The sequence below is a fragment of the Schistocerca nitens genome, chromosome 2 (genome assembly GCF_023898315.1).
Source record: "Schistocerca nitens isolate TAMUIC-IGC-003100 chromosome 2, iqSchNite1.1, whole genome shotgun sequence".
NCBI classification, from domain to species: domain Eukaryota; kingdom Metazoa; phylum Arthropoda; class Insecta; order Orthoptera; family Acrididae; genus Schistocerca; species Schistocerca nitens.
Window position 1 is genome coordinate 715,027,534 of NC_064615.1, and position 17,029 is coordinate 715,044,562.

Below are 17,029 nucleotides of genomic sequence, written 5' to 3' on the forward strand. Positions count from 1 at the left end.
TCACAACTGTGGAACAGTCACTGAAAGCAGTGACATTTCTTAAGTATCTGGAAACGATTTAAAGTGGAACGATCATGTAACACTAATTGGTGGAAAGGCAGATACCCGACTGAAATCTGGAAGATTCCTCAGGAAGTGTAGTCCACTCATAGAGAAGGCAGCAAATGCGTCTGTGATTTATGAGCATATTACCAGTGTCGAAATAAATCTCTGCCTGAAACTAACGCAGAATAGGCGAAGAAGCAATTATAATCAAATTCGCTATCCATTGTGGTCAGTGAACTGCAAATGTGATTTAAATCGGTGATGTCTTTGGGTATAATATGTTAACTAGCCGCTTTTTTAAAGTTATTGTTTGATTTATTTTCTGTAGCATTAATTAATTTTCAAGCCACTGCACGCTCATCATCAGGTGGAGGTGTTTAGAAAGGATATTTTGTGGACCCTGTGCAGCTAGAATCTGTGGTCGTGGTCCTGGCGGAAATAACTGAAATTTAGTTACTGGTGATGAAAAGATTATGAAATGAAGAGGTTGCTACGTTTTGAATACTTACAGAGCACGGTCTCGTGGTATCCATAGCACATCCGTTCTCATATCGTACATTTTGCAGGTTACTCACACACGTACTGTGTGTGTACATAGTTTACAAAACGTACATTATCAGAACGGATGTACTATGGATACCACGAGGCACTGCACTATAAGTATCCAAAACATAGAAACATTATCTTTTCGTAATCTTTTTGTTACCTGTAACTAAATTTCTATTATTTCCGCCAGGACCAATACCACAGTATCGACGTGCACATGGGCCAGATAATTTTCCCGTAACATTTCGATCTGATGATGAGCCTACAGTGGCTCGAAAATTAATTAATGCTACAGAAAATAAATCATACACAAATTTTTAAAAAGTGACTGCTTGCACATTGTACCCAAATAAATCACAAATTACAATTAATTTAATTTCATTCATGATCTCCAGTACAGCTGTCCTTCTGTCCCAATTTCATCAGACTGCAGACGTTCTATTGCTTTCTGGGATAACTGAGACATGTTACTACTAAATCTACTGCGTAACTTGGAAAGACTAAACCAATGTTCCAATCAAATTCTTTACAGAATTTTTAACTGTAATCTTAATTCTGGTGCTCTTAATACGTTTCTGGAACACATTCGGAGGATCCACAATCCTCTTTGAAACATAGGACCATAAACTTGTCTGCAACATCCGTTTGTTGAAATCTACACAGAAATGGTAGAACTTTGGAACGTGTCATCTGTTTAACGTCTACAGCTGAACTCTCTCTGAATACATACAAGGTCTGGAGAAATGCCGCTCTTTTGTTTAAGTAATTGAAAGCTGCAGCTCTCCAAATATCAAAGATGGCAAAAGCATGGATATGGTACGCACTCGGGACCCGCGACTCTGAAAACGATATGGGAGTTACGGAGGGCGGTGGAGTAAGGCGGAAGGCGCAGTGTTCGGAGCTCTAGTGCTGAAAAAGAGGCAACGTTTCAGGAGAAGAGGTTGTGCTGCCATGACAAGCTGTCAGCGAAAAATGCGAATCCACCTGAAAGATTAAAATTGTGTACTGAATCTGAACTCGAAACTTATCCTTCCCTTGCACCCAGGGCTGTACCAGGTGAGCCATCCAAATAAATCACATTTCCGACACACAGCCACAACTTAAATGCATCTTTCCTTCATTTCCCGACACATGCAACCTATTCTGAAAAGCCAAATATCTGTGTTCGGTTCCAGATACCAATGAATGTTAATATGTGAAACGTTTCTAAATGATGTTATAAGTTCGTTTTATCTCAGTTGCTTTAGTGGCAATTGTAGAAACTGGGGTTTAGTATTTTTATCGCTCCTTCATCCACAGTGAAAATTTTGTTTTATGTTGCTGTTGCAGAGTAACGGAGTTAACACAAACTTGTTATGCAATTATAAATTGTTGTTGTGGTCGATAGTGTGAATGTTTTGCAAGTTAGTTTCAACTCTTTGGATTATTTTATACAAAGTGTTAAGACTTTCAAAAAATTTAGTTAGTAAAAACATCAGTATTAAAACGAGTCCGCTTGTTTTGTAGCTTTTGTCACTCCAAGTGAAGTAATCGACTCTGTAAGCCACTTCAGCTTTCACGTTCTTCTTTTTTCTCTTCTTAAGTAATCCTGCATTTCATCCTCACTGCCTTTTGACAATGTTTAGCTGTCTGAACTAACGAGGAATATCCTCCAGTGACGCTGATATACAGAGGTGATAAACAAGCCGAAATCAGAATCATGCTGCCTAAGATCTAAGAATTTTATTTGGAATATCAGCATTGTTAAATCTAAGAAAATTAAACCTTGAGAAACCAACTGATATATAATTATTAAAATACCCCCTGACTTGTTTCGTTGCAGCTGGTGCGAATATCATAATCACGAACACATACCAGGCGAGTGTCGACGGGTTCATGAAGTATTTGGGTCTCAGCGAGAATGAGAGCATCGAACTCATCGAGAAGGCGGTGAAGTTAGCCAAGAAAGCAGTGGACACCTTCATGAGCGAGCAAAACGGTCTGGCTGGTAAGGACAACAATGCTGTTATTAAGATGCATTTGCGCTTGTGTTGTTACAGGTTTCTGTTTATTAATTTCATTGAGAATGGTAACTAATGGTAAAACACTGTTATTGATGTCACTTAATGAAAAACTACTGGTATATTTACAATGATCTGCATTAGAAGTATACAGCTATATTACTTGAAGACTCTAATCTACTGTCTATGGAAAAGAGAAATGTCGCTATGAGAGGAAAGCGAAAATATCTGTGTGGTACTGAGTCGGTGTTGCATAAATGAAATTTTGTTTTTATTGTATTGACACGTGTAACACAATACGGTAAGTTAAGTGTCACTTTCATCTGCGGGAACTATTGTTTACACAGCTTTTCAAAGAGATAATTTTATGTTATTCGTTGAAATTAGTAAATGTGGGATCACTTGTCTGTGCATGTAGCCTAGATCATGTGTTTATAATATGATATGACCGTTTTTTATTATGCTGCCAATAATCTTCAAAACATAAAATACAATTACAGACTGTAAGATGATTGCTATCACAATCGCAATCTGTCATATCATTTTATATATTCGCGACCTAGACACATAAAGGTTATATTCAAAATTAAAATCACTTGACCGTGTCGAGCATTATAAAATCTGTTTGTGAGCTTTTTTGGTGCTTTCGCTTTTGCAAACAAAAATTAATTAAAAGTTGGCTATGGTTTGTAAGGAGTCGATTAAAACATTGTGAAACCAATCGACATGAAGAACGTACTAAAATCACAGTTTAAAATAATGAGAAAGTCCACAATGCGGTATTGGACGACCGATGGTCAAAATAGCATGAAATAACTGGCGACGTAGACATGTCAGAAGAAATACAATAACATTTACGAGAATAATCAACTGACAGGAAACTTTATGCAAGAACCAAGATGAGTTCCGTATTTGTGTAATGCTACCCGAAAGCAAATGTGAAAGTGTATTTGTCGTCAAGGTTTGGTGCATTAAAAAGTTAACTAAATATGTGTGCTTGCTTGTTAGTATGTGGATGAGACGCGATCATACCACTATTAAGGACAACGTTCTTACTGATTACCTTGCAGAAGATAAAAGAATAACTATCAATTACTACGCAAGTTTTCTACGTGAAACTGGTGAAATAAGATATGTATGAAAAAATGATTGAATTGCTTAAGGAAACCAATAAGAAAAGCAATAATCTTTTAGAAAGACAATAAGTCTCCCTCCTCATTAAGATACTATGATACCAGGAAAACTGAACGACTTGAAGTGTTTACTGTTGAAACAACCATCATGTTTACCAGATGTGGCACCACATAATTGTGTCCTATTTCCATATCTACAGAAATTTGTGCAAAAAAACATGCTTTGTATTTGAGCAACAATCCTAAAATATCTTCACGAGTTTCAATAACGGATATCTTTTAACGCAATTCGTGAAGATGCTTTCCGTTGAATACTAGTCATTTCCGTCAGTGGACATAGATGTCTTTATTAAATTTAGATTGCTTATTACGTTCAGTGTAGTATTCGCAGACAACATAAGAGACTGATGGTGCTGTACTCACATTTTCTGGTGCTGTTTTTCTCTTGTGTTACTGTAGTCAAGAAATTTATGTCCATTTCCCAGTCCAATATTCTATTTCATAGTCTCATATAAACTCGCGTTTTCCTTCTGCCATCAGGCGATTCAGTATTTCCGTTGGAATTTTATCTGTTCCTATCTGTTTTCCATCCATTATTGCATCTTTGGTTCAAATGGCTCTGAGCACTATGGGACTCAACTGCTGTGGTTATCAGTCCCCTAGAACTTAGAACTACTTAAACCTAACTAACCTAAGGACATCACACACATCCATGCCCGAGGCAGGATTCGAACCTGCGACCGTAGCAGTCCCACGGTTCCGGACTGCGCGCCAAATCCGCGAGACCACCGCGGCCGGCCTATTGCATCTAATGCAGTCGTTATTACTCTTATTCACATCATCTAAATATTCGAGTGCCTGCGTTCTACGTTGGTGCCATGTATAGTACAGTTTTTTAAAGTACTTTTCGCTTCTTTGTCGAATTTCCTCACAATTTTTGCACATTTCCGTTTCATATTTCCTAAGAATTTCTACGGTAAGATTTCACATCTATAACTATCCACTCCTGTATTTCTTACTCTTTCGTACAGAATATCCTATGTTCCCATACTTTCAAGTTTCTCAACCTTCTTAGCTTCTACTTTAAGAGATCTTTTATAGGCTTGCTGATCTTGTCTTTGCATTTCATTATTTCGCCTTTAACCCATTCGATTTGTTTATTCATTATTCTTGCCTTTAAATTTCCTACTGTTTTCCATTTTACAAATCATTTCTGTATATATTAAATTTCATTTCTCTGTTGTTTTGATTTAGTGGTCATTCTATACAAAGGCTACTATTGTGTATTTCTTACGGCTTTCAGTCTTAATGGAAAAGGTATCACTAAAATAAACATAATGCCCAATTATCTATATATCAGAGACTGGCATCGTAGCATTTGCTGTGTGAAAATGCAGGCGATTATTAACGAAAATAACAACAGTAATGTATCGCTGGTAAATAATCTCTCCCATTTGGTGTGCAAGATGTAAAAGACAGGCGAAATACCCTCAGCCTTCAAGAAAGATATAATAATTCCAATTGCAAAAAACTCAGAAGCTGATGAGTGCGAATAATACCGAACTATCAGTTGCGAAATACTGACACGAATTGTTTGTGAAAGATTGGAAAAACTGGTAAAAGCCAACCTCGGGGAAGAACAGTTTGGATTCCAGAGAAATGTAGGAACACACGAGGCAATACTGACCCTACGACTTATCTTAGAAGATAGGTTAAGGAAAGGCAAACCTAAGTTTATAGCACTTATAGACTTAGAAAAAGTTTTTGACAATGTTGACTGGAGTACTCTCTTCGAAATTTTGAAGATATCAGGGCTACAATTCAGAGAGCGAAAGGCCATTTACAACTTCTACAGAAACGAGACTGTTGTTATATAATAGTAGAGGGAGATGAAAGGGAAGCAGTGGTTGAGAAGGGCATGCGACAGGGTTGTAGGCTGTCCCCAGTGTCATTCAATCTGGAGAGTGATCAAGCAGTAAAGGAAACCAAACAAATATTTTGAGTAAGAATTAAAGTTCAGGTAGAATAAATAAAAACTTGAAGGTTTGCCGATGACGCTGTAGTACTGTCAGAGACAGCAAAGGACTTAAAAGAACAGTTGAATGGAATGGAAAGTGTCGTGAAAGGAGGGTATAAGATGAACATCAACAATAGCAAAACAAGGCTAACGGAATGTAGTCGAATGAAGTTAGGTTATGCTGAGGGAATTAGATTAGGAAACGAGACACTTAAAGTAGTAGACGAGTTTTGTCCTTTCGGCAGCAAAGTAACTGATGATGGCCGAAGTAGAGAGGATATAAAATGTAGAATGGCAATGGCAAGAAAAGCGTTTCTGAAGAAAAGAAATTTATTAACGAGTACAGATTTAAGCATCAGGAAGTATTTTCTGAAAGTATTTGTAATCTGTGGCGCAAGCTGACTAGAATGAGAGGTCGGTTGGTAGAACACTTTCTGAGACATCAAGGTCTCACCAAGACAGTACCGGACGGAAGTATGGGTGATAAAATTCGTGGAGGGAGTCCAAGAGATACATAAGTTTCAGAAAGATGTAGGTTGCAACAGTTACACGGAGATGAAGAGGCTTTCACAAGACAGAGTAGCATGGAGAGCTGCATGAAACCGGTGTTCGAGCTGAAGATCACACCAATAACATTCTAAACATAACGTTAGTACCAAGTTTGTCTTCTACTTTAAATTGAATGGCATTCTCGTTTTATAGACGATGAAATGCAGACAGATCCCTATTGTGGTCAAATGGATGACCAAGTGCCCCGGAAAACTGGGCTTGTCCCCGTTTTCCATCATAATAAAAAGTGTCCTGAAAAATTGGCTCACGATGCTCCAAAGTCCCGGAATTCCGTTTTTAAATATATTTTACGAAATTCTATAAGTTTTTTTAGAGATTTTGCTCAATTAAACGGAATATGGCACAATAAATTAACACATTTGAGCTTATTTCTGTAACCTCCATAATCCCACAGTAATCACAGTATTAATTTTGATCTACTGAAACAATAGTTTATTTTGAACAGTACTAGGTACGTATAGGGTTGGTGGTTGACGGGTGGGGGCGGTGGGGGGGGGGGGAGTTGGCGGAGGGTTCCTTTGGAGCTCGGCTGGTCTTTGGTCACCGTAGATGGAAGATACTTCGACTGATGATAATCTGCAGTGAGGACGAATATTGTTTGCGGCCAATTGCTATTAAGGCAGTTCGAAAAAACTTGTTCCTGTTGTAAAGGAGCCGGTCCGAATACTTTCTTTTTTCTTTGAAGGGTTGTCTAGTGTGTACACGTGTGTTGTGTTGGTACAGAGCGCCCGCTGATCGCGGGCTCGGTGGGCCCGTACGGCGCGTCGCTGCACGACTACTCCGAGTACAGCGGCGACTACGCGGACCGCGTGACGCGCCGGCAGCTGGCCGAGTGGCACCGCCCCCGCATCGAGGCGCTGCTGCGCGCAGGCGCGGACCTGCTCGCCGTCGAGACCATCCCCGCGCAGGCCGAAGCAGAGGCCGTCGCGGATTTGCTGCGGGACTTCCCCTCTGCGCGCGCCTGGATCGCCTTCTCCTGCAAGGTATCTTACACTGCGCACACCTGCTATACTCGCGAATTATACCTTTTTCCTGTCGATCTTAGGGCATGCGTTTGATAATTTCGGCAACGCAGTAAAAGGATGCGTGTTCTGTCAGGGAACTCGCATCAGAAAGCATAACATACTAAGCGCCATTGGTTCACCATTTCACTGACTGACATCGTACTGTTGTACCTTCTTTAAACCGCTGCACGAGCGTCAAAGTGACATAAAAATAAGAGACCATGGGAATGGCAACAGAAATTACTCAACAGAGGAAAGACCACTCGAAACTCGACCTGACGAGATACCAATACGATTCCACAAGGAGTATGATAATGTTCTTCTAGGAGCAGTGTACTGTAGGTCACTGGAGGAACGGAAGGTTCCCAGTAGAGCTGCAAAAATACCGTAGCTACTTACAAGCGGAGGCCACGACGTTTGGAACGCGGATTTACCGCCAACTTCGTACACTCGTAGTACTCCATGAGGACAACAAAATGTGTAAGCAGTAGCCCGTACTTCTCAAGCGTTACTGAGAAAATCGCAAGATAATTTCGGTCGTCAAATCTATATCTCTGCGTGGCCATTTTAACCATGAAGCGGCAACAGCCTTGTGGTGGTGGCACGGTAGCTCAGCGTGTTCGGTCAGAGCGTTAGCTTTACATTCTAATAAAAGAACTGTCCGAACGGACCATCGAACAAGCTGAACGGGTATCATCGGACGTCCGCCCTGAATAAATTCAGCGAATAATATAAAACAATTTTTTTTCAGTGGTTGGCGTTCAAGCCGCTGGATCGCTGGATCGAGTTCCGTTCGTCGGTTTTTTTTTTTTTAATTTTCAACACAGTCATTTTCTTTATTATTTATATTACAATTGATATAATGGGGAAAATACGCGTAATCGGATGAACTTTTATTAAATTTACGATGTTACTTGGAAGTCTACTAATTCTTATTATCACAAATAATGTAATACTCATAACTATCGACTAGTAAACGGGCAAACGCATAAAGTGATACTGAAAATGTATGCTTGTCCGTGATTTGAGAAATCCCTTATACCTGGAAGGAGCCCGAAACGACTTGTTACCTCCAAGTTTTGGCCGGCACAGACGGCTTTTCGAAAGATGTGCAATTAATCGTCGCTTTCGACTTTACGAGTACAAGTTGCAGCATGGTATTTTTCGTAGAAACATGGAAAACAAAAAGTTAAACGCCACCAGCTGCATTGAATAAATGCTATGTTTCCGCATACGCAAGGTCTTTTGACGTTTTCCATGGAAAAACAAACCTCGTTAACATTTTCAAAAACCTCTCTTTCAGACGATAGTTTGGAAGCAAACCATGCATAACGCAATATTGCCTTAAAAATCGGCGCTGATAATTGCTTATGCAGTATCGAGTGTATTTTAATAGCGCCCTCGAAGAAGCAATTTCTCGTTCTCTTTCTATTAAATACGAACAGTTTTGAAGACACGGACAAGCATACATTTTCAGTATCACTTTATGCGTTTGGTCGTTACTAGTCGATAGTTATGAATATTATATTATTTGTGACAATAAAAATTTGTTGACTGCCAAATAACATTGATAATTTAATAAAAGTCCATCCGATTACACGCATTTTTCCCATTATATCAATTGCAATATAAACAGTAAAGAAAACGACTGTGTTGAAAATTTAAAAAAAACTGACGAACGGAACTCGATCCAGCGATCTAGCCGCTTGAACGTCAACCACTTAAAAAAAAAAAAGTTCTATATTGTTCGCTGAATTTGTTCAGGGCGGACGTCCGATGACACCCGTTCAGTTTTTTCGTTCATCCGTTCGCTCAGTTTTTTTATTGAAAAGGAGAGCTGACGCTCTGACCGAACACGTCGTAAGACATCCGTTTAAGTTCGTTGTTGATCGATTAACTCAGTTTTTTTATTACAGAAGGCTGCTAACCCACTGACCGAACACGCTGAGCTACCGTGCCGGCACCACTTGCGTGCAGCCACTTTATGGTTAAAATGGCCACGCACAGATATACTCTCCTGGAAATGGAAAAAAGAACACATTGACACCGGTGTGTCAGACCCACCATACTTGCTCCGGACACTGCGAGAGGGCTGTACAAGCAATGATCACACGCACGGCACAGCGGACACACCAGGAACCGCGGTGTTGGCCGTCGAATGGCGCTAGCTGCGCAGCATTTGTGCACCGCCGCCGTCAGTGTCAGCCAGTTTGCCGTGGCATACGGAGCTCCATCGCAGTCTTTAACACTGGTAGCATGCCGCGACAGCGTGGACGTGAACCGTATGTGCAGTTGACGGACTTTGAGCGAGGGCGTATAGTGGGCATGCGGGAGGCCGGGTGGACGTACCGCCGAATTGCTCAACACGTGGGGCGTGAGGTCTCCACAGTACATCGATGTTGTCGCCAGTGGTCGGCGGAAGTTGCACGTGCCCGTCGACCTGGGACCGGACCGCAGCGACGCGCGGATGCACGCCAAGACCGTAGGATCCTACGCAGTGCCGTAGGGGACCGCACCGCCACTTCCCAGCAAATTAGGGACACTGTTGCTCCTGGGGTATCGGCGAGGACCATTCGCAACCGTCTCCATGAAGCTGGGCTACGGTCCCGCACACCGTTAGGCCGTCTTCCGCTCACGCCCCAACATCGTGCAGCCCGCCTCCAGTGGTGTCGCGACAGGCGTGAATGGAGGGACGAATGGAGACGTGTCGTCTTCAGCGATGAGAGTCGCTGCTGCCTTGGTGCCAATGATGGTCGTATGCGTGTTTGGCGCCGTGCAGGTGAGCGCCACAATCAGGACTGCATACGACCGAGGCACACAGGGCCAACACCCGGCATCATGGTGTGGGGAGCGATCTCCTACACTGGCCGTACACCACTGGTGATCGTCGAGGGGACACTGAATAGTGCACGGTACATCCAAACCGTCATCGAACCCATCGTTCTACCATTCCTAGACCGGCAAGGGAACTTGCTGTTCCAAGAAGACAATGCACGTCCGCATGTATCCCGTGCCACCCAACGTGCTCTAGAAGGTGTAAGTCAACTACCCTGGCCAGCAAGATCTCCGGATCTGTCCCCCATTGAGCATGTTTGGGACTGGATGAAGCGTCATCTCACGCGGTCTGCACGTCCAGCACGAACGCTGGTCCAACTGAGGCGCCAGGTGGAAATGGCATGGCAAGCCGTTCCACAGGACTACATCCAGCATCTCTACGATCGTCTCCATGGGAGAATAGCAGCCTGCATTGCTGCGAAAGGTGGATATACACTGTACTAGTGCCGACATTGTGCATGCTCTGTTGCCTGTGTCTATGTGCCTGTGGTTCTGTCAGTGTGATCATGTGATGTATCTGACCCCAGGAATGTGTCAATAAAGTTTCCCCTTCCTGGGACAATGAATTCACGGTGTTCTTATTTCAATTTCCAGGAGTGTAGATTTGACGACCGCAATTATCGTGTGATTTTCTCAGTAACGCTTGAGAAGTACGCGCTACTGCTTACACATTTTCCTGTCCTCATGGATTACTACGAGTGTACGAAGTTTACAGTAAATCGGCGTTCCAAACGTCGTGGCCTCCCCTTGTCAGACTATTTTCCTAGTAGCTTTGGTCTGTTAAGGTCCTACCAATGTTACCTGTAAGTTAAGTGTGTTGCATACCTTTTGGGCGTTACCTCATAACGATAGCTTTCTTTGCGTATGCGATCGGTGTCTTACCAGATTCCCCAAAAAACCGGAAGCGTGTGTCTAGAAACAGAATATGGACTTATAAAGAGGCAGGGTACCAACGGAACTTTTTTGTAAACAGTGTTTGTAGCTTTTTTGTAAACAGTATTTATAACAAATTTAAATTGTCAGTGTTTAATTGACGTTTTATTCGAAAATCGTTGAGTTGGAAGTTGAAACAGAGGGATGTTGAGGTAAAAATAAAGAAAAAAATACGTATTTATCACACAGCGCTAGGTAAAAACAATTTTCTCAACAAGTAGGTTAAAGAAACCACAAAACAAAAATATATCAAAGATCGGTTCGATACCTCACCGATCGTATATAACATGTTTCTGTTTTTCATAAACAACATTCGCATTTATGAATAACAACAGTAAACACTCGCCTTTGATCGTGATGAAGAACGTTCTATTCAGTGCAAAAATGGTTCAAATGGCTCTGAGCACTATGGGACTTAACATCTATGGTCACCAGTGCCCTAGAACTTAGAACAACTTAAACCTAACTAAACTAAGGACATCACACAACACCCAGTCATCACGAGGCAGAGAAAATCCCTGACTCCGCCGGGAATCGAACCCGGGAACCCGGGCGTGGGAAGCGAGAACGCTACCGCACTCAGTACAAAATAAAATATGTTTGTGAATGTAAACTGTACGTATATAAAAAGTAATCGCTTTGGTTACATAAAAGCGCAGAAGTTATACGATCATCTAATTTTTTTTTACTTATAAAACTTCATTTATATACGATAAAGATATAAAATACACAAAGGACTAACACTGAACGATGTATGGTGCTAATTATGTGCAAAACAAACAAAAAAACACCCAAAGAAGAAGTCGTCGTTTTTCTCTTACACATTCATTTATATTTCTTTCCCTACCAATGTTACCGAGATACTACCGGTAGTCCTACCATTTAATACATCATTTATATAGTGTACCAAAATTACTGAACAGTAGTTCTGGTAGAGGGCAACTCTAGTTCCTAGAGATTGGAAATAAACTTAGGTCACTCCGGTTACCAAGTTGGGTCGTCAAAATGACGCACAAACCTTTGTGCCTGCTTCTCTGACTTCGGTCGAAAGCGACGATCGTGAGAAACCCAGCCCGCTCTGTTTATCTACCAGACCCAGAAAGCCGTAGACACCGGCTCCTAGTTTGGTGCCACGTTCCTTGGCTTTCGGAAGGCGTTCGATACACTTCCGCACTAATGTTTAATGAACAAAGTACTAAGGTGCGGAATATATGACCAGCCGTGTGGTTAGATTTAAGAATTACAAATACTTTTCTAAATTTATGTAAAAAGCCTAGTGAATAACGTCAGAAGTTCCATAAGGCTTTGCGCAGATAATGATGTTATATACAGAGAAGCAGCAATGCTTGAATTAGCATTTGACGCTGTAATCTTACCCTCCTACACATCACCATTAAATTCATTGTCTTAGTATCTTCACTATTTCAAAAAGGTTCTAGAGGTGTAAGATATACAAAATAATAGCTTTTTACTTATCTTCATTATCTCGTTGTTGTTGTCCATGGTTCAAAGTTTTGTTCAAAAAATGGTTCAAATGGCTCTGAGCACTATGGGACTCAACATCTGTGGTCATAAGTCCCCTAGAACTTAGAACTACTTAAACCTAACTAACCTAAGGACATCACACACATCCATGCCCGAGGCAGGATTCGAACCTGCGACCGTAGCAGTCGCGCGGTTCTTGACTGAGCGCCTAGAACCGCTAGACCACCGCGGCCGGCTCAAAGTTTTGTCTAGGGGTACATTCTTGCAGCTGAAATTTAGAGTTCTTAGGTTCTTGATTAGTAACTGACTGACGAAGATTTGTCTATATTATTCTTAAATTATATTATTTGTCATATCTTTCAACATCACGGTGTTTTTTACATTTTCCACATTAATAAAAACCCAAAAATGCATATTTGGTGACAAAGTTAGAAAACGTCTACTTCCATCAGAGGCATGCCCCACCACTATTTACATTCTGCCACACTTACCAATTTCCAAACAGTTTACAAAGTAAAAGAGTTTACAAACTTTCTCGACAGGAGAAGAATGTTTACCAAATTATATCATTATTTGATAAACAAATCCATAAACAAACTTAATAATTAGCATTAGATTGCTCAATTAATAACATGAACTTTAAGTATGCCACAAATTTTTTAATTTCAATTATTTTTAAAAGAAGAGTAATTTTAACTTTTAGTACATATCGATTGTAACACATTAATTTCTTTTTTATACATTTTAGCCTGAAATATAATACATCGTATAGAAAATCATATGAATTCTTTTAGTGAACAGCTGAGTTAACTTTAACCTGTGCAAGAATCGATAGTATACATGGTATTGGTTATCACTATAAAAAAAAGGTAATGTTAGAGGAGGATGACTCATTACAACCCTCAAACAAATGTAGCGTACTGCTCATAGTGAGGCAGAAAGATTTGACTATACGATTGCAGAACAATCACTGGAGGCAGTCGCATTCATAAAATATCTAGAAGTATGCATCCGGAACTATTTAAAATGGAACGATCATGTAAAACTTACCGTAGGTAAGACAGATGCCTGGCTCAGATTCGTTGGAGGAATTCTCAATTAATATATTCCACCCGGAAAGGAGGTAGCTTATGAAACCCTTTTTAGACCAATATTTGAATGTTGCTGGTCAGTCTAGGATCCGTACCAGTTATGATTTATAGAGGAAATAGAAAAGATCCAAAGAAGAGTAACGCGTTTCGTTTTTTAGCAAGCGCAAACGAATCACGGAGATGCTCAGCCGACGCCAATGGCAGACTCTGCAAGAAAAGCGTTCTGCCTCACGGTACGGTCTAATGCTAAAATTACGACACTATATGCTCCTCAAAGAGGCAACCACTACTAGAGGGAATCGAGCCCACTCGGAGGCCTAACAGCAATAGTTTTTCCCGCGAACCATTCGCAAGTGGAGCAAGAGAACAGGGAAGTGATATTGGTACACAAAGCACCCTCCATTGCACACTACAGGAGGAGTACAGACACTAATATAAATATAGATGCCTGCGAAACTGTCGTACTCTGTTCTGTAGATGGGTAGCATATAGTTCCGAGGATGTTCTGATGCGTGCTGTTATATTCTTATAGCGGTCAGAAAAACAAAGTGATTGGGAGTACAGCAATACATTCGGGAGACGTTGTCGCTTCGCCGTTACTCCACGCGCTTTTTGACCGTGGTAGAAAAAACTGCACGATTCCCTACTGAAAATATGTAAACGCTCCCAATTAATGTGCATTACCGTATTTCATTTGGAGGACCAAATTTCCATGTCACTTCTGGGCGCACTGCTGCTCCGTAAAAGGACGACGCTTCATTGACAAGGTAACGTTTCCAAGAGTCAGTAAACGATCTTGATAAAAGTTGGCGATTGCGAATATGGTGCAAAGTAATGCAATACGTATTTTTTGCGCGCAATTTCACTTTTAAGGCGTAAAACACTCACCGAAAGGTAATTTCGCATTTTAGGTTTGAGCGGATTATCTTCGAAACTGATGCATATAAAAACTGTTTTTCATACAAAACTTGATACGTAATTAATGTTCTTAAATACTATATAATCACTTTTGTAAAATTCCCCACCATCATCAATTAATTTTGAAAAATGAAAACTTTTGTTACAACATAAATTAAAGAATATTTCAAGCCACACGCGTCCTTTAATGTGGCGGCGTGTGAAACCAAGTGCTCTTTACTTTTGGATAGCAAAAACAGGGTGAATCAGTGTATTAACATCACATTGCCTTTCTATTGGACTTCCTGTTGCGCTAACACCTCAGTGCACCTGCCGTCCAGCACACCAGAAATGATCAAACTCACAGTGTTTATACTGTCGCATATGTTATTTACTCGTTGCACAAAAATAGTCTGAGAAAATTACAGGGCTGTTTTGAGCCAAATTATTATTCAAAATCGAATGAATGGAACAAGTTAGGATACCAACCGATACAACGACAAAAATTTTTCACTTAACTTTGCAAACAGAAAGGATAAGTACCTTTCCTGTATAGTGTATGACAAGAAATAGACTTAGAGAAACTCAGAACGTTACATCATTCACCGAGACATATTACAGCATAATGTCTCGTATTGGACTCTCAACTAACATAAAAATCCTATGAATATGAGTCCTAAAAAATTCTAATTAACTCGTAAAAATCTTAACCTCGCATTAGCTTACGCAAAAATTAACTCTAAAACGGTACTTTTAAGAATTTTTCTTATGTATCGTAATAAATCGCTATCACTTCTTCAATGTGATAATTACTATTACACTTCCTTATCAGCTGTGATTTATTCAAAGGAAACTCTCAAAATACCAATCTGGTTTACTTTCTGTTACCTTTTACTCTATCTTTTACGTTAACTAGTCGAAAATATCAAACAGATTCCACATTACGTATTTAATTTCATTAAAACTCGAATTTACGACCAACGAGCAATTGCTATCACACGTTCAAAGTGAAATTCGTAACTTTACTTTCTGTAGCAGTTGCAGATACTTTATTCTCTATAGGAAACTTTGTCTTTTAGGAAATTCAGTTACTGACTCCCATTACTATATCCCATTTAGGTAAATCCTACAAATTTTAGCTCTATTTCTAGCTTACTTCATGCAGATTAAAACTGTGTGTCGGACCGAGACTCTGCCAGAAAGTTTCATATCAGCGCACACTCCGCTGCAGGGTGAAAATCTCATTCTGGAAACATTCCCCGGGATGTGGCTAAGCTATGTCTCCGCAATATCCTTTCTTCCAGGAGTGCTAGTTCTGCAAGGTTCGCAGAAGAGCGTCTGTGAGGTTTGGAAGGTAGGAGACGAGGTACTGGAAGAACTGAGGCTGTGAGGACGGGTCGTGAGTCGCGCTTGGGTAGCTCAGGTGGTAGAGCACTTGCCCGCGAAAGGCAAAGGTCCGGAGTTCGAGTGACGGTCCGGCACACAGTTTTAATCTGCCAGGAAGTTTCATATCAGCACACACTCCCCTGCAGCCTGAAAGTCTCATCCGGATTCCTGATATACACGGTACACTGGTGAAATGGTCGTACGGGAAAATCCCCACTTCATCGCTACCTCAGAGACGCTCTGTATCATCGTTGGTGCGCCGACTGTAACACCACGGTCAAACTCACTTAAATCTTTGTAACCTGCCATTGTAACAGCGGTAACATCTGCGCCAAACACTTGCTGTATACAGGTTCTACCGACCGCAGCGCCGTATTCTGCATGTTTACATATCTCTATATTTGAATGTGCATGCCCATAGCAGTTTCTTTGGCGCTTCATTGTCTGATACTGCATTCGGAACTACAACATCTATCTACAATAACTGTACTTGAGAGTACAATCTTTCTTTTATATTTCAATCACGCAGTATCATTTCATTTGAGCCTTTTAAAGTATTTCAGTCTTCCCGACCTAAGTGATAGAGCGCCAGCAATAAACGAATACTCCACGAATCGGGAATGACACACTCAACAAAAATAAAACAAAAATATTAAACGCCACCACCTCTTTGACCTTGAGAGTTAATCAAAGTAGCGCTCTGCCTCTTCAGGCGTTGGCAAGATGCGACCCTCTAAACTTTCCTATTTGAAAATAGGCTATCCGTCGTTTTCCACTCTGAAAGTCTCAGTTTAGTTACGTACCATTCGCTGATGGTCCCACTTTGCTACGTTGCGCACTAAGCATCGGGCTTTGGGTGCGGTCTGTTTAACCGTTTGTTGGCAAATTAAAACTGACGAGCCAAGTGAAGTTCGACGTACATTTTATTCCCCAAAAAACGCACTGGAGTCGTTGCCTCGCACTTCCAACAACATAATCCGCCAGTGGCAGACAAACAAACAATCCGGTTACCTCTGGGCGAGCAGTAAGTTACTAACAATACACTGCGGATAAAAAAAATCATATTCCTCTGATATCCCCACAAATT

The 17,029-nt window shown here is 40.9% G+C and overlaps 1 protein-coding gene across 1 annotated transcript in view; it reads left to right on the forward strand.

The window, feature by feature from the left end:
- LOC126236882 (homocysteine S-methyltransferase-like) overlaps positions 1 to 17,029 on the forward strand; it is a 69,874-nt gene that overhangs the window by 37,818 nt on the left and 15,027 nt on the right. The window contains exons 3-4 of the mRNA XM_049946510.1: positions 2,414 to 2,578; positions 7,035 to 7,294. Coding sequence (XP_049802467.1) covers positions 2,414 to 2,578; positions 7,035 to 7,294 — 425 coding nt within the window. The remainder of the gene's footprint in view (positions 1 to 2,413; positions 2,579 to 7,034; positions 7,295 to 17,029) is intronic.